This window comes from Opisthorchis viverrini, assembly GCF_000715545.1.
Source record: "Opisthorchis viverrini unplaced genomic scaffold opera_v5_176, whole genome shotgun sequence".
Classification (NCBI taxonomy): domain Eukaryota; kingdom Metazoa; phylum Platyhelminthes; class Trematoda; order Opisthorchiida; family Opisthorchiidae; genus Opisthorchis; species Opisthorchis viverrini.
Genome location: NW_008751834.1, coordinates 749,045 through 777,043, shown reverse-complemented (window position 1 = coordinate 777,043; position 27,999 = coordinate 749,045). Strand labels below are relative to the sequence as shown.

Below are 27,999 nucleotides of genomic sequence, written 5' to 3'. Positions count from 1 at the left end.
CTTAAAAAAAACGAGTTACAAAATACGAAGCTCCAGGGCTGACTAGGTCGACCCAAATCTCGGACAAAAATTGAATAGGAAATCTGATATATGTTTTTCCAAACGATCCAAACGGTGATGGATTCGCTGCAGTTCTGTCTTGAAATGGCCATACTCATTTGTGTTGTCTGTCGTTTGTTGACTTTTGCTGCTATCCTGATGAACTTCTTCGATGTTTGTTTCGTTGTCTGCTGCCAGATGGTGCAATCTAGATGAAGGTGTCAGGAATACAGATCCGGGGTCAGCATAGTTAAGAAAGACAAACAACGTTTTTCGCTCTCATTCCGTTTTGAGTTCACTAGTATATGTGAATCTAATTTTAACTGAGTGGTAGTTTGCCGGAAAGTACAGTGAATGTTGGAGAGCGAAATCATTTCCATTTACCTTACAGACGAAGGCAACTAGTGAGGCCATACTTGAAACGTAAAAAATAAGTTTGCTTCGCTTGTTGTGGGGGCGGGGGGCTTTTACACCTAACCTTGGGAAATGTGAGACACATTGTCTATCCTTGGAAACGGAAATCTGTATTGCTTTGCTGAACAAGGATAACACATCAGTCAAGCGGCGGGAACTATGGGATGTCATCTGCCATGGCTGGCCCAGACTGGCGTATACTCATTACATTAGCAGCACCATAGTTGTCTGGACCATGCAATCCAGGTAGAAGCGAAATTAATACCAAAATTTTTGCATAATCGCATACATTTAATCGGACTGGTTTGTGATAAATCAAAAGAATAAAACCCCCGGTTGGAAGAGTATGCCGCTACTGCATTCCACGAAGCGGTAGCGACCCGGTCACCCACATACTTGACTGTTCAACTCAATCGCTCACTGGACCGCGAGGCTTGTCTATTTTCTCATACGCACAAACACGTCGCAATAAGCTGACACATTGGACATCGATTGTCGCTGTTGTATTCTACATTCAAATTTTTGGAGCTCACCAAATTTCATTGTTCACTGAAGCAACCATGCCCCTGGCTGAAAAGTCTTGTGGGATGATTCGCCAGCATCGGTGAGACCCCAGGATACCTAAATGGGACTTAAAAGTCTTGACTGGTACTCTCAACTCAATTGCCCGATTGCTTTAGTCTATCAGGGACAGGTCATAACTTTCGAAAAATCAATTTCATTGTGCTAATACTGAGTGCCTCGGTTACATGTATAATCTTCGTATGTTCAAAAGCAGAAAATAGTCGGAGAATCCAGCCACTGTTTTATTGGTTAACTGCTGTAAAATGCATCTTAAGCTGTTGAATGGTACCTACTATAGCCAGCGGCAGTTAAAGTGAAACAGGTTTGGATCTTCAGCTATTACACACTGCATGAGCAGCGTTAAGTAGAGTAAGGCAGATATCTTTGCACTGGATGACTAATTTACATCAGGTCATTTCACAATGGCATCGTAGGTAAGTGCTAAAGCACTTCACTATTCGCTGAAACATTTGCCTAAAATTCCGGAATATTAGTCCTTAAAATGAACTGCTGGAAACGGTATCGTAGTTCACATTAAGTCAGAAAAATACGTAAGTAAAGACACGGGTGTATTGAATACACGCGGCCAACCTGTCCGCTTTCGTGGCGGTAAGCAAACAGCTGAGCCATACATCCAGTCAAACCACGGTGCCCATTATCCGCACAATGCTCTCAGCTGCAAAAACTTTACAAGTGAAGTAAAACTTTTCGTGCCAAAATGTTGCATTTTGTTGCGTATTTGCTCAAACCAAAAGCTGTTGTATTCTACATTCAAATTTTTGGAGCTCACCAAATTTCATTGTTCACTGAAGCAACCATGCCCCTGGCTGAAAAGTCTTGTGGGATGATTCGCCAGCATCGGTGAGACCCCAGGATACCTAAATGGGACTTAAAAGTCTTGACTGGTACTCTCAACTCAATTGCCCGATTGCTTTAGTCTATCAGGGACAGGTCATAACTTTCGAAAAATCAATTTCATTGTGCTAATACTGAGTGCCTCGGTTACATGTATAATCTTCGTATGTTCAAAAGCAGAAAATAGTCGGAGAATCCAGCCACTGTTTTATTGGTCAACTGCTGTAAAATGCATCTTAAGCTGTTGAATGGTACCTACTATAGCCAGCGGCAGTTAAAGTGAAACAGGTTTGGATCTTCAGCTATTACACACTGCATGAGCAGCGTTAAGTAGAGTAAGGCAGATATCTTTGCACTGGATGACTAATTTACATCAGGTCATTTCACAATGGCATCGTAGGTAAGTGCTAAAGCACTTCACTATTCGCTGAAACATTTGCCTAAAATTCCGGAATATTAGTCCGTCGCAAAGGTATGCAAAGCACGAGGTCATTAGTAGGGCAGTGGGACAGAGTAAAAACAAGCCAGTCAGCCAAAAAGCATAATGTACTAAATGTCGAAAACAGATGAAGGCAGCTTGGATGTGGGGTGGGCAAAATAACATCATTTGATTGGATCACACTCGGATATGTCGCTGAGGAATGTTTGTAAACAGAGACACTGGAAAAATATGTTTATTGGGAGAAAAATTAATATTTTGGAATTTTGAAACAATGATAATGATTCGGTCATTGGCAGACTAGCTAGCGCTTGATTCAACCCAGTTTTTGGGTAACCAGACAGCTACAACCGATAAACACATCACCAGGGAATTTGACCTTGATAACAAGGACAGAGGACAGGCAGTGGACAATGAACGAACTTCAGTTCCGCTGCACAAACCATCCTCTGTTTTTTCGAACGTTTTTTTTGCCTCATCCAAGATTTATTGCCTCTCTCAGTTGGGTTTTATCTATTCAATGAAATGCTAAGATGTGGATATCGGCTCCATGATGACGTGGCTTACAAATCTATAGTTTAGGCTAGATGAAGTATGCCTTCATAGACATTTGTGTGTAGTGATCCACGCTCCAGTAACCTAGTAAGTGTGCGATCGGATCTTTCGTTGTGTTGGCTGAGATCTAAGAATCAGTTTTCATCCAGAGTCAATACCACATTTTAAAATCCCGCTTGCCTTAAAGTCCATGAAGTACTTTAGTCTGACTGGGCATTCCCCTTAGCATTGTACCCTCCGAATGAGGGTATCCCGAAGAGATGCAACCATTCCACTCAATCTTTTTTAGAACAAAACGCAAATGCTAGGTCTTGAGCTGGATAAATATAAAGGGATGGCCAGGCTGAACTACACTTATTGACGCAGAAGGGCTTCTGAAGACTGACACAGTGTACCGTGAAAGTAACAGGTGCTTGTTGATGGGAAGGACAACCAAAGCACTGTTTGTCTGAACACATCTCATGTGCGGTACAGGGTGCACGAAACGCGTGATTCGCCGATGTTCACTGAGCTTGACCACAGCTGTTCTCGTTGTTGTCAGAATAAATTCTCCCGAAATATATGCTTTGCGATTCTAGTGAGAGATTAGTTCGCCGGCAAAAAGTCATCGTTTGTAGCGAAACAGCAGCAACGTCTCTGAGCAGTTTGGGCAGATTTCTCAGGTTACCATGCGTTGCGAAGAGATAGTACGATATGTAGAAATAAGGGAGCATTAATCTGGTGCCGAAAATGTGTGATTCGTCTTGTAACAGTACCTTGCCAAGAGATAGTACGATATGTAGAAATAAGAGGGCATTAATCTGGTGCTGAAAATGTGTGATTCGTCTTGTAACAGTCCTTCATCCTGCTTGGCATCACTCCAATTGAGGGTACATTTCGCATGCTCAAAAAAGGAGTACGATGTTTGCTTGGATTATGTGGCACTTTTTAAACGCTATTGAGTGTAAAATGTCAAAACAATGAACGTACTCTCGTCCGAGTCCCATCAAGTTTCTTCATCATTCAATCATTCCATCATAATAGTAGTAGGCTTATTCCGCGTGCACCTATCCGACTGAATATTCATGACTTGGGACAGGTGAATATTCTGAAACTCCCCGCCTGTGCAGACGTAGACGGTAATGCACGTACAAAAGCGTTGATACAACACCGAGTATCGCACATGTCCGCAAACCTTCCGGCTCATACTTCCTGCGGTTCAAATCAGAACTTTCGCTACAGTTCAGCAAGCTCTGTTCGAAGTTCTAGCGTGCCTTTGAAAGGAAAGGTACATGTAGCATACGGATCGACGTCATCGAATGACCATCAGAGTGTGGCTTAAAAGACCGCCTAAGCGGTAGGAACGTGTATTTGACTATGGTGTACACTGCTTCTAGAACAGCCTGTACGAAAATCATATGTCTGTTTTGCATGCCTTGTTGATCGGGAAACCGTGTTCTTTGGCTGCTGGAAGACGTTTTAGAGAATCTGTAATTCTGGAAGGTTGACATTGGATTCCACGTTTGATTCGAAACCCTGCTGTTGGTAACAAATTGTAGAGACTGGTGCGCAGCTCAATGTTTTTTTCTTGTCACATTTTGAAAATTAGAAATCTTCATTAAGAGCCTATTGTTCGATTGAACAGATGGATATGTTTTCTTAGGATCAAGACTCTGTTGTGATGACTAGGCCCGCTTGTTGAGTGTTTATCTACGTGTAATTCAATTTTCAGCTACGAAATAAGCTTGACAGAAGTTCTGGGAATATTCCTCTTATTGAACCCAGGAACTGGTAGCGAATGTTCTATCGCATTCTTCGATAGCCTTACCGGTGATGTCATATTTAGAAGGGCAAACATAAAGTTGACGGAAACTCGGGGACTGCGCCTGCCTTATGAGCTCCAAAAAGGGCGAAATCGGTCGTCTGGTGTCGAAGAAGTCTCGGAAACGTTATGCATAGTGCATTACAAACATACATGTGTCATGATATCTCGAATATCGTAGCAACTGAAGCATGAGGCGGCCTGGTGCAGCACTTTCATTTTGCCTGGAAACAGCACAAACAAGAGATTCAGCTGGGTTCCTGGTGAGTCTCTTGCAAAACCAAACGTAAACAATGACATGATTTCAGAATAATCGAACTCATTAGTTTTCATGAGATAGCTTACCCACTCTGTTCTTCCGTGAGGGAATAACGGTATTGTGTCTCTGCTGCAAACGAATGTTGGGACTTCTCTCTGTCTTTGTCGGGAGGTATTTCGTGGTTGATTCGCTTTTGACCAACAAAGCATCTACTCAACTTACGCACGTCACGTTTGTTTTTTAGAAGTAGGTATGACTCGCTGTGTGACCCCCAACTCTGGTCGCTTGTTGTCACAGATGAGTCACTGCACAGCTGAATGTCTGAGGAAGGAGCGATTGGGGAAAGCATTGATTTGGAACGATCTGTATTGGGCCTATGCAAATCGGAATCCTCATCTGCCATTGTCACTTTGAGCACGGGTAAAGTATGTCGTCGACCTTTGCCATGGTGAGGCCTCACAGACAAGTGTTTGTTCCGGGTAGTTTCCAAGCGTACAGAATTACGCGGGTATTTCCTAAATCGTCTTCTGACACTTACATCTGGTGCACTAAAAATCGCACCAAGCGAGGTTCCTTGAAGTCTTCGCTTGTCTGTTGTCCGTTGTGAGGCGTCTAGTGGACGCCTCGGATAATATCTCATGCTGCTAAAACTGCTGTCCGATAGTTCTTCGTCCGCTTGAGTGTGAGAAGTGTCGAAACGTGTGTGTGCTTTACCCGATTCGAGTTCACCAAGACTCCTACAAGACCGATGAAGACCTCGGTCCTTGTTCTCACCCAACATAAACGCTGACGGATGCTGCTCCTCCAGATCCGAATTCCGCACGGTGATAGCTGGCATGACAATGGAATCGTGAATAACGTGACTTTCCTGAAATCGAGGAAAACGGTACTTTAATCACACAGCTGATGGTACTTCGGTGCTGCTCCATAAAAACAGGCAAGTGACGCTTGTGCCGAGAGAAGACGCAAGTTAGCTTTCGAGCATTGTCAGGGAACTGATGCAAACTTACACTGCAGGGACACAAAGTTGTTTCCATCCTGATGGCTAAAAAATCAAGTATGAATGATACAATCTAAATATCACTGAGATGTTGGAGCCTGTGGACCACTAATAGTTTCTTTCAGATAGACGTTGGCCTGTAGTTTGTGGCTTTATAATCCACTCAAATTTATTTATTTTGTTTGCATTCACGAATAACGTGAAACTAGTGGTGCTTTTCACAACACGCTTAGCATGACACCAGCCATACAGTTCCAAGTTTTACAAGCGTGCTTTTAAGAGAATCAGATGTGTTGGAATCAAGACTATCATCAGCCGATTTATCATCGAAATGTTCTAACCAATACCACACCGATTGTTGGTGTCGAATGAGAAATGAAGCAGACATCGGAAACTTGGTTTTCGCAACTGCCTCTCAGGGTTCACACAAGTTTAGCAGTGATGTCCGCCACGGAGAAGATTTTTCTCGATTGAACTGTATTCGAGACCAAAAATAAGCCATCAGTTTTTCCGAAATATTCCAGCTTTGCTAAATAGACGTAGGACAAGTAGACGTAAGCGCTCCTGTAAGAATCATGCCCGTTAGTAAGTCATTGAGACTGCGTGAACTTTCGAAGGGATGAATGTAGACTGAACTTAAGTTGGAGTTTCTGCTTGATCCACTAGTACAGACGCTTAGTCTCGAAACCATACATAGCGACTAGACCGGGGTCAGAATGCTTAGTTTAACACCCGGGACTATGAATACAGGAAATTCACAGCCTTGGTACTCTATGGGATTGGGGAAGATACGGGTAATTATGCGACCTCCCTTTCAAGCTTTGACTGAACACGTAAACTACGGAAAAATGTTGCGACGAAACTTCCACTCGTCTTTTGAAGTGACGACCTGAAGCAAACTGAGGTAGTCGTATATCTCAGCTGGAAAATGTTTGGGACCGGTTTGGGATCAGTCACCGTTTCAGATTGGCTGGTATACAACTGGCGGATTTATTCCTGGGCAAAGTTTCGCTTTTTTACACAAAAGCTCAGTCAGGCCAAGTAGGTTTTAAGGTAGTCAGGGAAACAATCCGTGAGATTTCTTATGACTAGCCAACTTTATCAGTACATATTATAGTGTTTCTTTGACTTCAACCACAAACCAGCCTTTATCAGCATACTACTCTCTTATACGGAACATTTTTACTACACAGAATTCATTTTGGGTTAGACATCTGTTTGACCATGTAGTGTGGAATTTCATTGGCACCTGGTACTATATGACCTAGTAAAAACGCAGAAGAGTTCTCTCAGTCCAGTATTGACCCGTATTGTCAGTTAAAAAACGTCAAATCACTCTCCTGTGGAACAGAAGATGCGTTGGCCGAGTGAAATTTTAACCAGACTGACAAAATGCAACGAGGTATCTTGATGCTGCATGGTCGGTTGCGCTTTGTTCAAGACTTTTCACGTTATTCGCTAATACCAATAAGTTGTTAGTATCATGTGTTATATTATGATCGTGTCGGTCGCACTCTCTTCATTTGGCTCGGAGCAGGTGGTATTTATTACCTACTTGGCCGTCAACAGACTTGGCCTGCATGTACGAGGTACAAAACCAATGAAATAGTCCACAAGATTACCGAAAAAAGTCTTAGTAGAGGAGCCGATGGGCAGATAGAATTCGATACATTTAAAGCTTATTCTGATCATGGTCATTGACTCACTGCTCCCTCCTGAATATTAAAAGACAGGTCTTCACAAAGGTAGGCAATAAATTCCGACTTGAATTTCGGATATTGATCCAGGACTTGGTTGAGTGAGGTCAAATCGATGCACTGAAGGTCGCAGTAGGTTAGCGATTTCACGTCACAGCGAGAACGTATCGTTTCCCCTGGATGTGTTGTGGTATTGATGTAGGTACCAAACCAGTCATTCTTGCCTGTTTGTCGTGGGAGAGAAATCAGGAATTTTAACCGTCAGAACCTGGTGGGTCGAAGAACAAACAACTGTTTCATGTCACAGAGGATTTAAAAATACTGCAGGTTTCTCAACGCGGGAGGGATTTCCAGGTTGAACTTTCCGAAGACGTTTCTGTTCGAACTGAAGGAGTAAGAATACAAATACTTTCGGCTTTCGATGATTTCTGTAGCGTGATGACAACTTACTTTGCTTATTCTACGCTCTGAGTGGTTATTTTAGCTTGCAATTGATCACCAGCAGTTAAGTTCCCTAAATACTCCGTGGCAAGGCTTTGCTAGTCTGGCTAGGGTCTGCAGGTTTCCGGTAGCTGACTTAATCAGTCACAGTCGCATTGAGCAAGTTCACTGGAGTTAAAAGTGACGTATCTGTCATATTTTTCGGGAATATTTGGAGGCGGTAAAGCAGTAGTGTTCACCTCTTAGAACTAACCTGCTCTTCGATGCTCTTGACAGTTAGACAAATTAAAAAATACTCAACCAAAGTGTAATTGTGTGCAGAATTCAGACCACCGTTCAAGAAAGCACTAGTTACTACTTGTTTAGAAGTTTGCGTTTGTTGAATTTCATTGTTCTATCATGATTTCGTGGCTCTATTGATAGTCGTTTCCAAAAGCTTTGATCACGAAAAACGGTTGACTAGACTTATTCTTCCAGATTATGCCTGCATTTATAATATAGGATTTGAACGGGTGACAGTTCGCTACGATCTAATATATTTAAAACGCTAAAATCTACCAGCAGACCGTACTCAAACAAGTATTGGAAATAAGTTTACCAAAATCGATTTCAACCAGTGGAATTGGATTGAGAGGACACATTGTTACGTAGTTAATCGGTAAACAAATACTCTTGTGGTGGTAGTCCCATACCAAAGACCTGACCAGAATTTCGCCTTAGTGGGCAGTACTTAATCAGCAATCGCCACCCATGTTAAGCCCAACCAATTCACCGAGGCAGAAAATGTTTGTTGATGCTGTCGGTAGGTCTCTTTCTCCCTCCAAAAGTTCGAAACCCAGATAATAAGTGAGGGAAATATACAAAAACGTGATACACACTGTAAAAAGAAACTGTAAAGAAACTAGAGCTTGCAGTAGGGTTGTGCAATGTCCTTAGAATGTAGCTTATCCTCAAAATATTTTTAGTGAATCATGAGACCATTTCTTGAAAAATCATTTGCCACTGGTACTTCCTTGATGTTCTGCTGCTGTGAGCTCAGCTTGGCTGGAGACACATTATTGGAACATCACCGTTTCTTATATTGAAGGGTGAAAACAGTTGCCGACATAGCTAAAATCAAACAAAACGGTGACTGCCTCTTTCACTTATTGTGCGCCTCTACAGACGGTACCCGGTTTTATGGTTCAGTTTGCCTAGGTGCCATGAATTGTCTGGATACCAGTTTGTTCATGTGACTTTGTACATGAATGAGAGAGTTTTCAGTGCCTCAGGTTTGCGATGTCCACTCGGCCTGAAGTACAAAGACCTAAAATGTACCTCGGATGTAGTTCAGATAGTGCTGACGTTACCTGAAAAGGCATTGTACCGATCAGCTTTTAAATTCATCACTATTTACCCATTCTATTTGTTTTCCGCATAATCAGACTAGAAATGGATGTCCTGAGGAGATTTACAACCTTCACTTCATCGGCAAAGCAGCGGCGCTAACCAGCTTAGAATAAATCCCTTTAGTATTGAGAGCTCACAAATCTTTGTTCATGGCTTAATGGTAAGAGCGCAAATTTACTGACCGGAAGGTAAGTGGTTCGAACCCGACCTTTGCTTCTCGACTTCCCCTGTCTGGGCTTGGGTAACCTGGCAGTATCCCAGCCTTTGGCTTCCTTCGGGTGACATGGGCAGCTGGACACCGGAAGGGTATTATAGCTGAACGATTTTATTCAGCGTACACCAATAACTCCAATGGAAGGGTATTACAGCTGAACGATTTTATTCAGCGTACATCAATAACTCCAACTGAGGGAGCAAGTATTTCTGTAGAAATCGCAGGCAGGGCGAGTGCAAGCGCACACGTTTAATACCGTGACAATGCCTTATTTTCAACTTACCCACCCCTGGATTTGCTGGTGTTCAGCTACTAAATGTGGCATCCTTCCGAAAGTCACACTGAGGATGATGTATGAATAAAACTTCTTACTGCGTTCCCTGTCAGCACTGCGAAGCTTCTGCGTTGGTTATTTCCCATAAACACTGAAATACACTGAATTTATCGTTTCAGCGTCAATGGTGTGCCAAATGTAAAATCATGTCGCACCCACATCAACTGACACTATGCGTGTCTCTAGGCGCCAGTGACACCTTGTCAGGTTGTCTAACGCCAAACATTTTTTGTGGTCTTCGTGATAATCCTATGATTTTTCTAAGAAGGTTTGGGAAGCCTTGACTTTTTCTCTTAACCGGACAACAAAGACTATTAAATGCCAAGCCGATGAGTATAATACCATAAAAGGATAACGCACCCTACCTTATCAGGTCACCCCAGTGGACGAGAATATTCTGGGGTTCCGAATGTCGAATAATAATGATCGGTGAAGAGGAATAATGCAACTGGGAAAGAAATAAAAAAAGCTCATTTATTTCCTTTAATAGGTGTGGCGCAGTGTTGGGGAATCGGCCGTTGAAATGTGTGATGGTTAATTAGTGTATAAACTTCGTTAGACCCCACTGAATCAGTTTCAGTATGCTAGTTTTCGCCGTTAATATTGTTGCTTGTACATCTACTTCCACCATGGTTAGGCTGACGGTGGTTTTTGTTAATTTTCATCGCGAAAGCCATCGCAAATCCAAAGGCTGCAAGAAAACTAATCCACTGCTCCGCCCGCACTGATGGAAAGCAAGAATGCGTTGTCTGATTAGGCTCAGCCAATCGCAAGAACCAAACGGTTTTTTGGAAGCTTTAACAGTTCGGGCAATCTCCGTGAGTCCGTCGAAACGATAGTCCTTTCATATTTGGTGTGTGATCCTGGCTGACAAAAACAGCAATTTATAGTCTGACTGCTGACAACTTCACACAACTTGACCAGCTGAACAGCTTGTTGAAGGCTGATCGCGCAATTAACCCTTGTTTCTTTTGACTGCGGTTATTTTGCAGATGATAATGGATCATTGAAAGACTTAAATTGGTCCATTTCCCCACCACTCATCTGTTCCACCCCATTTCCACTAAGTACAAAGCAGATAACCTAATACCCACCTTCCTATCATCCCAACATTAAGAGTACATAAGATACCTTGGAAACTAGTTATCTGGATAGCTGCTAGGGGTCCAATAATTCATGTTTGTGTCCCATCTAATCGATCGATTTGGTGGTCAATGAGAATATCGAATTCTCATATCTATCTCATTGGTTTTGTGATAACAAATCCGCAATGGTTTCACAGTTCACAGCAACGGACTGCTTACCCAGAAGTGCAACTACCTCACCGTTATCCAATATCTCCAACGATCCACTGCACACGAAATACAAACGCCTCAAAACGTCACCCGAATGGATGAGGTGTTCGCCCGGAGTGAAAAAGGTTGTTTTGATTTGCATCGCCAAACTCTTCAAGCAGTCTTGGCTAGCGTTTTTGAAAACCTTCAAGCTGAGGATTTCTCGGTTGAGCTGCAAGCAAATGTCCCTTTGTAATTCCTCTGGGTACATACTCAGAACCTGAATGGGAAAAACATAGCCGGTACCGTTAGTCACGTGACATTCGAAGGTGGGAACTCTAGTTTCATTTTTCATTTTTAATTTTAATTTAATTTAATTTAATTTTATTTTATTGAAGGCAATATGGCCCAGCAGAGAGTGGCGATAAGACGTGACTTCGTATATCGGGGGGTCAGTGATGAGCTCAGGTAAGAGTGAAACTTAGCCAACTGTTTACTCTCCCTGTTCTGTGCTTTTCAGAAGGCTTGGACTAGAACAGTAAGGGGATTGTCTAAGCAATAGCAGTGTGAATATAAATTCTAAAAACTCCACAATCACTGGCAACTAATAAAAATTGACACGACGTTTTTTAACTACCTGAGTCAGGATATCTGCAAACGGATCAGCTGATCGATACAACCACAACAGTTAGAAAAAACACGTCACTCAAGAGACAGTGAGGCCACGCTAAAACTCTGGCTGTCTTGGCAACAAGAGAGCATTAAAGCAGACACGATCAGTGAGTACCCTGCGTACCCACAGTCACTCAGATCATTTCCCTCGGGAGTTTGTGCGCCACAATCAATTGGGGATACTGACCTGTCAACATTTTTCTTGGAGTTTATCATACGAAACTTGGAAGTTAGACAATGAATACAAAATTACAATCTGGGAAACAAAACATTTAATCTGAGAATCAACGTGATGTTCAACTGAAAAATAAATCAAAGTTTTGGTTGTTTATTCCACTTTTTCGCCAATCAACATAGCTGACCAAGCAACATCTGAGTGATCAGCTGATATCGGTTCTAGAGCGTAAAATGGAATTCCTCATATCCTTGAGGGAAGTGGATGGAATCGCAGTCATATGGATAAAAGTGGATCTGTTGAATATAGGTGGAGAAATTCGCTGGAAACTCCATCCGATCACCTGGTTTTGTAGATTAATGCTTGATTCAAAGAAAAGTCAGTGCACCATCTGATCGGGTAACAGAAGACAACACTGGACGAAAAAATTAGCCTATAGGAATGACGCACACTGACGTTTGTCTTTGTCCAGATATACCCCGGAAGATTGGGTACATAATATCGGAGAAGTCCTAAAGCTTTAAAGGGTAACCTCACCTAGATTGATCTGGCAACCATTGCCTGAACAAAAGAGAAGGCTTCACATTGTTTACTCAGGGCGGCAGCAGTTGGTTGTACTCTATCCAGGCAATCTAGGTTTACTGCTTCGGCCTCTGCGAGTACTTCAAATGTTTTCCGCTTTTGTGAATTCTGTCAACCAGAAAAAGCGAACAATAACAGAGTGGCAGAGTGAGCAGCGGACCAAGAGATGCATTTCCGACAATGAATCGGGTGGGGCTTTTACGATATGCTTCAGTGCATCTTGAGTATTGCGTATGCTGAAAACAGTCCAGAAAACCATGTTGTGACTATGTAATTATCCCCTTTGCGTCACAAAACTTTTCCACACTCTACGAAGGACAGACGGAAAAAGGGAGAAATGAATTGGGAAAGAAACCAACGATGGTCACAGAACGCTTGTGGACTGCGAACAGCTTCAAAGTCAGATATATCTGTCAATAATGGTGCACATTTTCGAATGTGAGTTAGAGTGGAAAAAACTTCACCGAAGACGTTATACCACAGGGACAATGATTGTCACTTTCCAAGCGCATAAATGTCCCATCAGTCTGTTAGGACAAGTAGGCTGCGGTTTTAAAAACCAGTGGCTGAAACTGTCGGAGAAAAATCAGAAACGCAGCACTGAAGATAGTTCCTGCGAGGCTTAGTGACAAAACGGGTGCTACATTTTTTCATTAAGGAAACTACTCACAAGAACGAATTATTTTCAAGAGGAACCCATTAGGTTGAGAAGAGATTTTCTCTACAGATGACGCATTCTCTGCAGCCTAATGGTTGCACTTCATTTGTTGACGAACTGTCTTATTACCCAATTCTGAAGACTTCTTAAAACACTAATCAATTTAGAACGTCTCTTTCTTCAGCGACTGTTGACTACGATCGTGTGGCAGTGCTCACTGAAGCAACATGTGAGTTGTTCCTTCCCTTCCTAAAACACAGTAATCAATTAAGAACGCCTCTTTCTTCAGCGACTGTTGCCTATGATCGTATGGCAGTGCCCACTGAAGCAACATGTGAGTTGTTCCTTCAACTGATATACGTCCAACTCACTAGTGCGATCTAGTGTACTTTTTCTTCTTCAGTTGCTTGTGAACAGAATGGGCGTGCAAAACATGTTCTTTGCAGAGATTGATTCGTTGACGGACAATGGGATTTCAAAGGAAAAGAATCGCTATGCATTCAGAAGCAAACCGCAGTATTGATCTGAATCGCTGAGGACAGTACTAGATGATGGACGCCAGTTTTTAGCACGAAACTGAAGTTTTGAAATATAGAGACGAAAGTTAGCGCTTCCTGATGGCAGAGATAAGCATTGTGAGGGCTGAAATTTCAGGACGTAGACTTAGCCAGGACCCATTAAACCTAAGCTGGAGGTGGCGCCCGCAGATATTCAGCACAGTTTACACCGCATTCCTGTTAGGCTTCGTTTTTCAAGTCGATATTTCGGGTGAATAAATTGTACTTCAAATCCAATTAATCAAATATGGCCCCAAAAAGTGTGGGCTGAGCAGTGAGATTTAAAAGAGTTCGGATATAGCTCAAAGACGATTTTTTGGGGTGCGCAATGTCTCCCGTACCAACTCGACGGAACGCATTCGGTGGTGTGGTTAAGTAAATTGGATGGCTGCTGGTCCACCGTATACACACGTATATACACACGTGTATACACGTATACACACAAGTATGCACACGTGAAAAGTGTGCTGTGTTGAATTTTGCGTGATTTTGGTACGTGTCACTCGCAATTTTGGTCGACATCAATTGGTCAAAATCTACCAAACAGAAGGCAGCGGGTTGAAACTCCCCCATGGGCGATCCGGGAGATTCGCGAGGTGCGTGAGATGTCTCTCTGATTTGTGGTTTATATTGGCTTTGTTCATAGGAAGAAATCTCAACTGATCTGTTGACTGCACACATAGAGCATCACCAAATGTTTTATTAAATCTAGCTCCAAAGCGCAGCAAAAAACGCTCATAATGCGGTTTAGTGACCCCAGACTCTTCAGTGGCAATAAATTCTGTTGTCTGTGAAAGGCCACAATGGCCATAGGCCTCGAAACTGATGGGAAGGACTGAAACAGAATCCTGAGTATGCGTAAACGAGAAACCAAGTTAGGAGATCCTAATATCCCATGAAAACTTTTCGGTGTATCAACCTGACTGGCTCATTCGGAAGAAGAGTTCCCAACACGTGAGCGAAATTAATCCCACAATTGATTCAGAACGTAAGTGGATAAATCGCAACAACGTTGGAAAATGTATCTTGTGTGTCCGGAAAGGACTCATTCCATAGCGAAACTCGGTTATCTAAAGATCAGTCAATTAGGGACAGGCGTGCGCGTTACATGGTAAGGCTACCACTTGGCGAGATGGCTCAGTGGTTAGAGAGCGAGATCACTGACCGAAAAGTCTATGGTTCAAACCCGACTTTTGCCTCTCGATTTCCCCTGTCTAGGCTTGGACAACATGGCAGAGTCCCAGCAATCGTGGTTCTTTTTGGTGGCATGGCATTTAGCTACCAAAAGGGTGATACAGCTGAATGATTTTTTTTTACCATTTGGCCCAAAGTTTTTCCGCACACTGCCCGAAGTTCCCAAACTTTAGTTCATCCAAATTAATGCTGTAGGTCTGATGCAGAGGTAAGAACCAGTGGCAGATACTTTCATTACCAAAATGCGATGTGACGTCGGGGGTAATGCTGAGCATGCGTACATAAGAGATCCGTACACCAAGCCAAATCGTCAACCAATTCCAAGTATCTAAAATTTGAAGAGTGGGGCTACCCATAGTTCACCAGACATCCAGAAATGTATTTTACCACTACTGTACCTTTGCTGTCTAGTTGGGCTGGCCAAATATATTTTTAAAGAGTTACATCGAAGATTTGCTAAGGGATACGCATGTTTTAAAAACATAAAGCGGTATACCTGATTTGATTCCTCCGATTTATCTTGATGACGCTAACAAGTCATTAATTGTGCGATTAATGAAAATGATGCGAAAACGCCTTGATTTACTCACTTCATTGGTATCGATACCTCGATTTATGGCCCACATAGTTTGGAAAAAATCTTCCATTCTGTGTTTCAAAGGCTTTGGGATACGATGCACCCGGACGAAGTCTTTCAGATCTTGCGTTCTGGACTGGAAAGCGGTTCGCCGGGCGTAAATCCTTTGGATGATTGCGGTCACATTTCCAAACACCGCTGCATGCATCAAAGCTGTGAACAGAAGGTCAGGCCCAAAGAGGATAAAATCTACTTCCTGCGACAAATAAATAGGCGCATTTGGGAAGCTCGTGTGATCTTCCAGAACACATCCAAACAAAGCGAGATACCTACATCTGGGAAGCGAAATCTGGAGTCCATGGTCATCCGGGTCACTCCGCATGACAGCTTTGTGAGTCCAAATTGTAACTTTTACCTCATAGTCTGTGTGACAGTATACCAGATAGATGATATATAAAGCAAACGCATGAACAACCGTGAAAAACTGTTTCCAAATCCCACTTGAGGGACGATACCAGCTAAGCTGATATTTCTGACTTCCCCTGTTAGTCCAATACTGAACTTAGTTGATGAAGTCTAAGTAACACGTGGGGGTCTTGTATGCATAAGTTCTCTTAATGAGCACTCGTTAGCCAAATCTTTTGAAGCCTTGGACCACGTTCTCAAGGTATACTGCTAGTACACTCAATGAGCGCCAGCAGCAAGTCGAACATAGCCTCCATGCTCTGTAATGCAGCTTGCAGGCGGCAGTGAAACCGTAAAGTGGGGATCAGTTCTTCATATGGGGACTCCGCATTAGACTGACTTTGATTAAAGGATATGATTTGCTTTTGTTGGTACACTTTGTTATTGGCAGCACAAACGCTCAAAGTGTCTGTGTCGTAAGTTTGCAGGAAGCTTTCCTTAACTGGTTAGCTGGCATGATGCTGAAAACATACAAGTCAATTCTGTGTGGGTGCAAAGACTGACTTTGATTAAAGGATATGATTTGCTTTTGTTGGTACACTTTGTTATTGGCAGCACAAACGCTCAAAGTGTCTGTGTCGTAAGTTTGCAGGAAGCTTTCCTTAACTAGTTAGCTGGCATGATGCATGTACAAATCACCTTGATTCCCAGATGAGCTGGAATATTCAAAGCGCATGTGAGAACACGCCTTTGTAAGCCATTGGAAAATGATTTTTGGGTTAGCTGAACCCCTGCTCAAGAAGACTGATTGAAACGGGCTGAAGTAGATCCTGATTTTTAGTTTTGTCAGCCAAACTTGTTTTAGTACTTGTTTACTTGGAGGTTTTCCTGCGCTGGTTGGATCATGAAACAGTCCTCTTACAGCCTTCACACCCAACTCAAAGACGTGACAGATGATGAGGAGTTGTACTTGTTTCGGGTGTCATTTCTAGAGGAGAGTTGCTCGACGTCCGTCGGTTTGTTCACCGCATTGTCTGTGATTCGTACGGAGAATCGAAACAGGAGGCTGGCATCGAAGAAGACTAGTGTTTCCATCGGCTAGCTAAGTGACCTTAAGAGACAGCTCTATTTAGAATTTTTGTGGGTGCTGTTTGCCACACATCGCCATTTGATTAATTAAGCTGTTGATGTATATTGGATTTGGCTTGTTTAGCTGTCATGGAGACCATGTTCATTTAAGGAATGTATGTTCACAAACGTGGTGAACCCTTCATCACTGACTACTAGGCGATTGCTGGCTGTTTATACGCCATTAAAGCTTGTTAAGAAACGCGTAACTGGAAGCAATTTGCAGTGCCAGGCAAAATGTTTTGTTGCTTCTGTTTTACCAAGGATCACTTCTCCTGTCAGTGTATCTTTGGCCAAAAACACCAATTAGGTATACCGTTTTCCTCATAGATCGTCTTCCATGATTGCCTTTAACGAGCATAGCATTTTAGAGCAATCGTAATGCAAATGGTTCGGTCGTGACACCATATTTAGCTGACAAATTCCCACTGCGCTTTCAGTTAATCTGTTTACTGATATGACGAATGGTTGGATCATCTCCCGTGTGTTGCGCTAATTCCTCAACCAATCTCTAGCCATAACCATCTAACCTGACGTACTGAGGATGGACCTACCTGAGTGTAGTCTTTTGAGTCGATGGAATGTGCAACTAATGAACAGCTAAAATGGACTTACCTCCAAGTAACATGATGCATATTGCAAAGATTTTCTCACCAACCGTATTGGCGGAAACGTTACCGAATCCAACAGATGTAAGGCTGCTGCAAGTGAAATAGAGTGCTGTGAAATATTTTGTTTTATCGTCCAACGGATCCGTCGTGTTTAACCGTCGGGCTAGTTCACCGATCCATCCTGTGGAGGAAGAGAGATTAATGAGTAGCTGGAGGCAAATTTGGTCAACCTCGAGACACTACTCGTAAGAAAATAAGTAGATTTTGTCGCGGAAAAAGCTTAAATTATCTCAAAATTAGTCCTTTAGGGAACCTTTTACTTTTCTGATGAGGAATCATTTCTTTTACGTACTATTAAATTTTTAAGTGGGAAATGCTCAAGCATTTCGTACTGTGAACTTCTTTCGAAGGGAGAAAAACTGCATGACCATGCATTGCCTGTGATGCTACATAAACGTTTTGTATAAAGCATAAACAATGAAGAAAACAGTGCCAAGTTTTTAGCTAAAGGTATGAAAAATGCAGTGATGGTTTTGGACACAGCCGGGCCGAAAACGTTTAACTCCAGTGGTTAACTACCGACACAATTGTTAAACACGACCAACATGACTTTCAAGAATAAGGAATGGAAGTAAACTGAGCGGTTATCTATAGGTCCAAACTAGACACTAAATAGATCAACAGCTGCCACACTAATTGATTCTGCTAGTTGCATAAGACTTCACGCTGTTCGCTGAGAGAGAGACCTACGGTGTCCTTCTCGTTGCACCTGACCATCCTGTCCATTATCGATTACATTCTGTAAGACGCCGAGCCCTGGTCCAAATTAAGTGACCAGAGTAAACAAAAGGCCGGTTTATACAAATACTATCCAATATTTGATGCCTACAGATCACTCCTAGGATTGTAATAGGATGAGTTGTATGTATGTTGACAATGCACAAAAAAGTGGGTTTTTGAGAGTATCACCGGAAACATGAGAGTTATTTGGTTATTTTTTGGTTCCTATCCTGGTCCAAATTAAGTGACCAGAGTAAACACAAGGCCGGTTTATACAAATACTATCCAATATTTGATGCCTACAGATCACTCCTAGGATTGTAACAGGGTGAGTTTTAATAATAAACAACGGAGCGAATAACGGTCTTTCTAATAATAATCCTTTTATGATTTCCAAAACGATCTTTCGCATTGGAGTGTGTTTCATTAATACAATTTTTGCCGGCGGATTATTAACACCATATGTTGTCAGACGGTTTATGCTTTATCTTGGCGTATACTGGTTAAGTCTTTGATATGGGTATGTACTGTGCCATGTCTCCGCGTGGGGCAACCAGGGTTGTCTTGCATAATGGACGTTTCCAGTCGCTTTCCCATTCCTTCAGACACTGGAAAGAATGAATGTGGTCCGAAAAACCTTATATCCAACGTAAATCGCTTTGTCTCTCAGTGATAATCAATATTGAAAAATTCCATACGCGATAAGTCATAAAATCTCTATCTTGGATTCAGCATATTATTGCAGTAAACTTGAATTGTATGTCGACAATGTACAAAAAAGTGGGTTTTTGAGAGTATCACCGGAAACATGAGAGTTATTTGGTTATTTTTTGGTTCCTATCAGGGTTTTAGGGAGACAGTGTCAAATTAACCGATTGTTTTGCCCTAGATATGACGAGCCATTCGGCGAATTCAAATGTGTCGTCCAAAGTAATTGTAGGGGGCTGACTGTGGTTAGGATCGAGAATCCCCGTCAGCCAAGGAAACTCTGCGTGGTACGAGAAATTTGTCTTGGTTAGCATGGTCATTTACGAAGAACCAATTTTGTGAGAGAAGATTAGAGACATACACATCCTTGTGTAGTCGAGACGTCCATGGACAGCAGTTGTGATAGACTTTTATGGTTTGCTTATAAAATGGAAGGGGCATCAGGATACTCTATTGTATATATTTTTTAATTATACACCCTTTTCTAGTTGGAAACTGTCATTGCTCAGTATAGACATTTAGAAAAGTAACAACCTTACTTTCTTGGAGCCTTGTTGCAACTGGAAAAAAGTTTTGCAGTTTATTGGGATGGAGCATTCGATGGAATTGTTCATCACTTGTCCTTAAGAGGTTTTTGCAGCTTCTTAGGACCTATTTATTGCTAGCGGTTCCTCGAACACGTTGGATGCGGTGCACTCATCTAATGTTGATTCATACAGCAGCTGAGAGCTTTGTTATAGTGTATGTATATAGCCATTGTCCATTAGTAGGAACCGGTTGATGTCATGTATTCAACATTTTAACCCGAATTGAAAACCACTTACCGGCCTCAGAACTGCCTTCTTTCACACCAACCACATGCCAAATGCAAGCGAACCAATGAGCGACCAGAGTGAAGATGAACATGAGTAGTCCAAGCACCACTAAACTGTGCTGTGAGAGGCGAGAGAAGTTCTCACACAGCCTGGCCAATCGGAGAAGCCGTGCCAATTTCATCATTTGTAACAACGAGATCGACTGAAAGCAAAACATAAACCATTATGTTAGGTTGATGAACCGCGAAAATAACTCCCTGATGTGAGCGCAAACAAACATAGGGTTGAAGACGTCAACTGAAAGCTTCACAGGTTGTCACTGCCCCATGATCCATTTATCACGTATCCACAACTACACCATTTATCATGATAGCCATTTTCCCTTTTTTCTTCGCTTTGAAGTTTCCCCCGAAATCGTACTTTTAAGGGCAACTGTAGGAATATTTCCGAGCTGATGAACATTAGGTGAAAGTTAGGAGACCACTTGCGGTTATAGACTGTAACTAAGGATATTATTGAGAGGTTGGATCAATGAAAATACCTTGGAGGTTAATCGCCCTTATCACACAATGCCGATCTAGTCAATCTGGCTCAGAGCACAGCCGCTGGAATGCTTACAGCTTAGCATCAAACTAATTCGAAAGAAATGTAATCTTTGTCTGCGCATACGTTTTCCACCCACTCACATCGTTTCCTCGAGATATGAGGACCCATGTTCTTACATCAGTCTTTGATCAATAGATGGACTTCAAATTCATTTCAACAATACACAGTGGTTTGGCTTGGCCAACACTCGCTCAAAAAAGGTAGTGCCGGATGAATCAAATCTGAAGGTTTCATTACTTTTCGGCGATTCACAAACAAGGCTGTTTCGAGTCCATGATGACCACGGAAAATAGTGCGCGACATTTTGAACAGAAGAACCGCGTGCATCAACAGATTCTGTTCAGAAGTGGTTAACTATGTGTTTCTGGAATGTGCAAACCGATTAGTAGCAATACGCTTTATTTGTCTATCAAGTGATCATGGATACAAACAGTTGGTTTGCTCTAAATCAGGTTTTTCGGTAACAGGGTTAAAAGAGGATCATGGACGACTTATTGAGGTGGACAGACTTATGGATTTACAGTTATTAGATTCACTGGTTCAAGGCCTGTCTCAGAGGGGTTGGTCTTTCTCAACTACAAATATCCACCTGGCAAAAATGGCAAGCAAAAAACTTGCTTTTCAAGAGAGATCTATTTCAGTGAGCTTCAACAGAGCACCAACTGCCTAAGATAACAGTTAGGTTTTGCGTCCTGTCAGAAACCAGCTTGCGGAACCTACTAAATAGACAATGTTTCTTTCTCAAGGGCTGAGATCTTTATGAAAAATCCGACGGATTTACCGAGAGTTCGCGGACAATATACATGAGATTCAGAGACCACGACCTGAGCATCGTTTTTTTGCCAGAGACTTCCTGATTGAAAGGAAGGATGACAAAAAACGGTAACTACAAAAATATTCACCCTTTTCCAGGCTTTGGATAGTCCATCCTCATCTTCTTGCGCAAACATTCTAATGTGAGTAACATTTTGGCCAAGGAGAGCTGCTCCACTTGTGGTATTTAGGGCGCTAGCTGTCCGTTTTGCAGACAAGACCCAGTCCAGAGTAAATAGAAGAAAGTCAACTGGTAGAGCTGCCAGTCCGTCCAATAGAAACCATCCGCGAAGGTAGTGTTTTGCCAGTTGCCGACGATTGTAAACAAGCTGCCCGTTCTTATTCACATAGGTCGTGTTGAAGTTTAAAATTACATCTATAATAAATGGAAACGTTACAATGGCTTGTTAATTCCGGTCTCCGAGGAAGAACAAATTCGTCGATGTTTTACCGTGGTGACGCATGTGATGGAGCTTTCAATAGAATTCATTCACCAAATGTGCATCATTAGGACAGGTTTCATTTGCGACCACTGGGTGCAAAAGCACGGTTCTTAGCTGCTACGTGAAGAAGAGGGTGATGAATGATTCCATCATTATAGAGGCAAAACGCTTAGAAAATGGAGAAATTGGTGAATAATCTTGAGGTTCTTCTGTCGTTATAAATTCAAGGCAATTATGCTACTCAGTGGTACCGGACGTGTCTGTCTGTTATGTATTTGTGAATCCTTGCCAGAATGCAATGCAATCAGATTTTAATGACAAGGTTAGTTGTTTTACGTTTGAGGGGTCAAACTTTTGAAGGTAAAAGGAGAGCTTGACGCGTTTCATCTTCTATGTGAAGTCAGTTTTGTTTCTATCTGAAGTACTTGAACAAGTGCCGAAAGGTGTAGGCACCTCGGAACGATTGCAGTGGGTTGTCATCAGGTCATCTCCTCACCCATTTTCATTCTATATTTAACAACAAGGCTTTAAAATAAACTGTGTTTATGGCAGCGAGGCGTGTTGTAACGATAACGATGATGTGACACTATCCGGAAGGACTGGTTGTGGAAGATTCCAGAACATTTGTGAGATGCACACCGTCAAGGCTTTGTAACAATATAGCAGGAGCCGCGCACGAATTCTGGGCCTTTTGGCGTCGACGGGCTTAAGTTACACGACAACACCTCCATTACAATCATTGAAGATATGTGCATTCTCACCGTCCACGGTAGAATTACCAACACTCATTCCATTGCGGGGGGCAGCTTCAGTATCCAGAAGTTTTAACAACCTTTGATCAAAATACAACACTCTGCATGTTTAACTTTCAAAAGGAACACAATTCATCATATTCCATGCTTAGACCTTATCTGAATCAGCACTATTCTGTGCCCTCAGAATAGCTTGTTTCACTGACAATAGGTTAATTTACGTAAAAATCAGCAAGAGACCAAAACACTTATTACCGATGATTATTAGAGTACTTAATCTGAAAGGCAAGTGACAACAAACCTGGAACGAAACCTGGAAGCCATTCTTCCGTTGCATTTGTTTGTGCCTTAAATGATTTGTCTTATGCAGAAAGGTCAAGTCAGTCAGCATAGAAGTCGACGAAAGGAAAATCTCATCGTTTTCCTGTCATCCATCATCTGGTTTTATTTCTAATGACTAATAACCGCCTGATTTACATATTACCTGTAAAAAATAACGTTGTAAACTCTCGGCTCAGATGTTGTGTCCCTCAAGATAAACAATATATCTAATGAGTAGGCACTTTTAGCCGATGTCGAAAGCTGTTTTATAATCAGGGGGTATCTTTTTGTTAAACCATCGGTCATCACATGTACTGTGCCAATCTCTAGGGTTAAAACAGGTCACACAGCTGTCCGGGAGCGCACTGTTCGTGGGCCACCCATGACCCGAAGACTAATCTGAGTGGCCCCGGTTGTTCACGAGATGTAAACCACGAATGTTTCTAACGAGAATAATGCAGCTTTCGCATGCAATAACTAGACTTACGGGATGAAAATTGAATTAGAAATATCAAATCTTTCCACTGCCTCTAAATGGAAATAAAACATTCTTATCGAAGTTCACAGTAATGGGCACAAAGTGGTTTGTACACTAGAAAAATTGGCAATTATGCAAATCGCAGCCATTCGATTAGCTGCTTCAATCGACGAAGACCACAATCCCTTACCAATGACCATCATTACTTCGACTATTAAATCGACAACTTGTTTCCGAACATCAATCCGTCCGTCGAGTCGACCAAATGTGACGTTGTACGGAACCATGAAAGCGATGTAGAAAGTGAACAGCAGCAATATCCAATCCCACACAATACGGAACAGCCCATAATGTAAGAGTACTGAGTTCGGTTTGGTGAACTGTTGCATCTTGTATTCCGGAACGCTCTTTCCACTGAAGTTTTTTATTTGCTAATTGGGGAAAGGGAAAGAAAAGAACGGTATGATTTATACACAGTTAACATATGATAAATGATACATACATGGATACTTAGACAAAGCTTTTGTGTGCTAAAATACGACTCTTCAGTATCTGGTCCCCTGTGCTCGCATTCCTTCGAGCAGATAAAATTGGGAGGACTTGGGACATGTTTTGCCAATCTCGAAGTCCATACTTTCTGTGCCAAACTACCATCAAAATTAAACCTATTATTAGAATGCATTTGGCTGGTAAAGCTCAGCCATAAATGCAGTGTCCAATGATTGCAACTGGAACGGTCGTTGGATCGACCGGACAAAAGAGTACCACCCCAAACCATTTGATAAGGGATCCAGTAGCGTAACGGTGCATCTCATAAAAAGCGACGGTCCCAGGCCTGCAGTGATGAGGCTTCTTCGCACCACCGGCCGTATGGAAGTGCCTCTGCAACGTTGCATTGATTTCTTGACCGATGAGTACATTTAGAATCGTATTCATGAAGGATTTCATCCCACCTGGTGGTGTCTCTGCGCCTTTAAAATGTTGCCACAAACGACGAGACTGGTAGTCTGTCCGGATGATCAAACCATATCCAAGTAAGCTGCTTCTAGGAGACTTCAGGGTCGGGTCATAATTTTTTTTAAATTTTGACTCCTGTAGATGATCATACGTTTCCTGCCTGCTCTCCTTTTTAGTAGACATGAACGATTGCAATATCACTGTTCTCGGTGTTTGGTTTAGACTAACGTTTCATGAGTGCTAGAATCGATGGAGAGCAGAACGTTTGTTTTCATGCTTAAAAACTTGCCAAAATTATTTGGTCCAACCGGAGGGTTTGTCTTCTGGATCAGACTTTAAGGTAGTGCCGCTAGGTAATCAAAATCCTTTATAAGCCTTCGGTTACAGCAGACAAGTTCTCTGGAACTGCGGACCTCATATGGTTTCTGTGATCTTGACCACGTCGCAACCTGATTGGTTTGTTCAGATGCACATGCATGCTTTTTGATGAGATCAAGCCTTCTACATAATCAACCTCATGGCTCAAAGAGTGACACTTGGAGGATTCTTGGTTATGTCCTACATCCACGAGCCCTTCAATTACCTCCTCTAGTTTTATGGGTTGCTTGCGGGTTGAACTGCCGCGGGCAATGAGTCTAACTAAGTTTACCCGGCAATTTGGGAGCCAGGTCTGGTAATGAACTCTGAACAAGGAATATCTCTTGGGCGTTTGACAACCCAACTGGCCTCATCAAAAACTTGTATAACCGCAAACGTAAAACACGGATTCCAGATCCCGGGTGTAGAAGTGTTTAGCTTCGTACAGCACGTCAGATACTTCACTGACTCGTTAGAACAGAGACATTTCACATCACGACACCTGTTTCAACATGTGGATACAAACACAGGGTCGGAACTTTCCGATTCACCACGGGCAACCACGAGGGACTTCTCATTATTTGTTATCATTTTCTCAGGCAATTTCATGACCTCTGCTACTAAGGATGTCGGAATTTTGATGTGGGATATGTCGTCATTATCTACCTCGTGATTCAGCAGCCTGCTTTTTCTTGGCTTTTTCCGTCCATGTGAACGCGCAAAGGCGTTGGAAGTCCCTGTTGCTGTCCTTATAGATGCGTCAAGGCCGTTTACTTCTCAGTCTGCGATTTAATTTGGGATGATGGAGGTTGCAGCAGATTCCTGCGGGCAGAAATTTCGATTGCTGCTTGTTAGTATCTTCCGTAATGTTTGTTGATCGTAAGATTTTGACATCAAACTGGAAATCTAGTCAGCACTTGTGAGTGTCGATGGCCGAAGTTACTGTGGTGAATTCATCCATTATTCTAGCTTTCATACTCTCTTTTTGATGAGAAAACGGGACATTATTTACACTACTCAGTCCCCTAAATAGTTTGATGGGCCAAGTTGTGTAGTGGTGATCTCCATCTGATTTAGACCTTATGAAGCAAATCCGCATTGAACGTGCTTTTGAGGCCAAACAGCCAAAGCCCCTAAACTCAACTAGTGTGTGTTGACATAATAATATTCATTAACGGCGGGTGGATCCACTTCGATGACACAGAATCTGCCCACCATTTTCAGGGTCTGCCGGGTGGACCTTGTCATTTCACGGAATGGGTGTGGTGGAGTTTAAGTCATACTCCCACCGCAGGATTTGTAACATTATAACGAAGCGTGATTACTAGAGATATTGATACAAGATAACCCAGAATCAACATCAGAACCTCCAGAAGAGAGGTCACAATGCGGTGGTCCCATAACGTCCAACCCGGATTTTGTCCATTGAGCTGGGCGATCGATATAGGCTACCACGAACAGACATTTGACAACTGCACCGTGAAATCCTAAGGACTGTCGAAAAGATAACTAAATTGTGCTTGAACTAGCTTGGTTGTTGGTATTTTTACCATAAAATACTCAATAAGCATCGTAATCAGTTTCTCAGGAGACAGTTCACACCGTAGTCGACCTGTTTATCACTTCTGTTACCTTAATATTAGTTCCTCAACTTTGTGGGGCATCTTTCATAAGAATGAGGCGAAAAATTTCCATTTAGGTAGTCGATCACGTGATTCCTGATTCCTAGTTATCATAAACAAAAACAAGAAACTGTAGTTGCATTTTGTGCCATATAAATAGTTTACAGAAGAATGATCTGTTCAACTATAGTATAAGATGTTTTTGACTTGGTGCACATATAAATCCTCTCCCTGTCAACTGATGTTCTTGTCATTTGGTTAACACCAGGCATAAGAATTTTTATCCTAATGTCCTTCCTTGCCGAATATTTTATACCGTACCGGGTGCAGTTTTACCATACAATTACCCTACCCCACATCCTTGCTCGACCCCACAGTGTGGAGTGTTCGAATACTGAGTTTACATACTAAGACTCTGTTGTCTAGTTTGAAATTCGAAGCAAGGTCGTGACGCTTGTGGATACATCCGTCAACATATCACCAAAACATACGGTTGGTTTCCCGATCCCAAGTGTGGGAATACCAGTCTGTGTTGGTTAGGGGGGAGTCGTCGTGTTAGTGCGAGCCATGGGTTGGAATTTAGTCCTCAAGATTAGAATCGTCTTGGAGGTGCGTCATAACATGCCCTTTACTGAAAACAATGGATGCGTCAAGAAGCAGTTTTTTGTAGCAGAGTAACCTTCCACGCATTTTGGTCTGGCTGGGAGTCATCGGTTGGTAGCTTGACTTTGAGGTTCTCAGTTGCCATTCTTTGTCGAAATGTTCATAAGTGATGATTATTAACTTCTTTCCTATGTCTTTCAATGCTCAATTTTGAAGAAAGTACCTTAAACGTGACAGATAAAGGTTTTTGATTAGGCTGCATATCATGAGACATGTCTTATTACTGTCGATCAGTAAATGCTCGGCAACTGACGCAGCACTCTAAGCATTCGGCGGGTGCTCATTGTTCACCCTTACTGTCGCAGTCAAGCAATAAAGGTGAATACCTTGCTGCTAAAAGAGGAACGCATGATAACTATATATCCCACTCCAGTCTTTGAACCACACCCACATTCGGTGAAGTTAGCCGCAGTTTGCACCTTTCGGTTTGCTCGCCATACTAGAACAGATCATTAAATAACGGGCTTTCAAGGTTTTCAGTCTACTTAATGGTATTGTCATATTCTGGATATGACGGATTACACTGATACTTTTCTTGGAAAGTACTGTCAATGAGCAGCATAGCTTAGCTTACTTGATTAATTTTCCCTGCATTGTTTCTTTTTTCTTTCTTTGTCGGAATGCTGTGCAGGAAAGCCATCGTCCTCCGACGTTTATAATTGTATCTAGATGGATCTGGTGAATCAGAGTCGGCGTCATTCATGAGCTGTGCAGAATGCAGCCGCACCCGTGATTTCCAGCTGGGACCCTTCTGCTTGCATCCACTGTCGTCCGCGGATCCACTGGAATGTTCTTGACCTGATTCTAGCAGGTTTAGGTCACTGTTGTTCAGTTCTTCATTTGAAGCCAT

General features: G+C 42.3%; 1 protein-coding gene across 1 annotated transcript; it reads right to left on the bottom strand.

Moving 5' to 3' along the window:
- On the bottom strand, nt 1-27,999 carry T265_07611 (hypothetical protein; the record flags this gene model as incomplete). Its single annotated transcript, XM_009173175.1, has 10 exons — nt 1-247; nt 5,013-5,794; nt 7,633-7,847; nt 11,306-11,555; nt 15,704-15,903; nt 17,839-18,015; nt 20,147-20,339; nt 21,646-21,932; nt 23,741-23,981; nt 27,724-27,999. The coding sequence occupies 10 exons, from the start codon at nt 27,997-27,999 to the stop codon at nt 43-45; spliced, it is 2,826 nt and encodes a 941-aa protein (XP_009171439.1).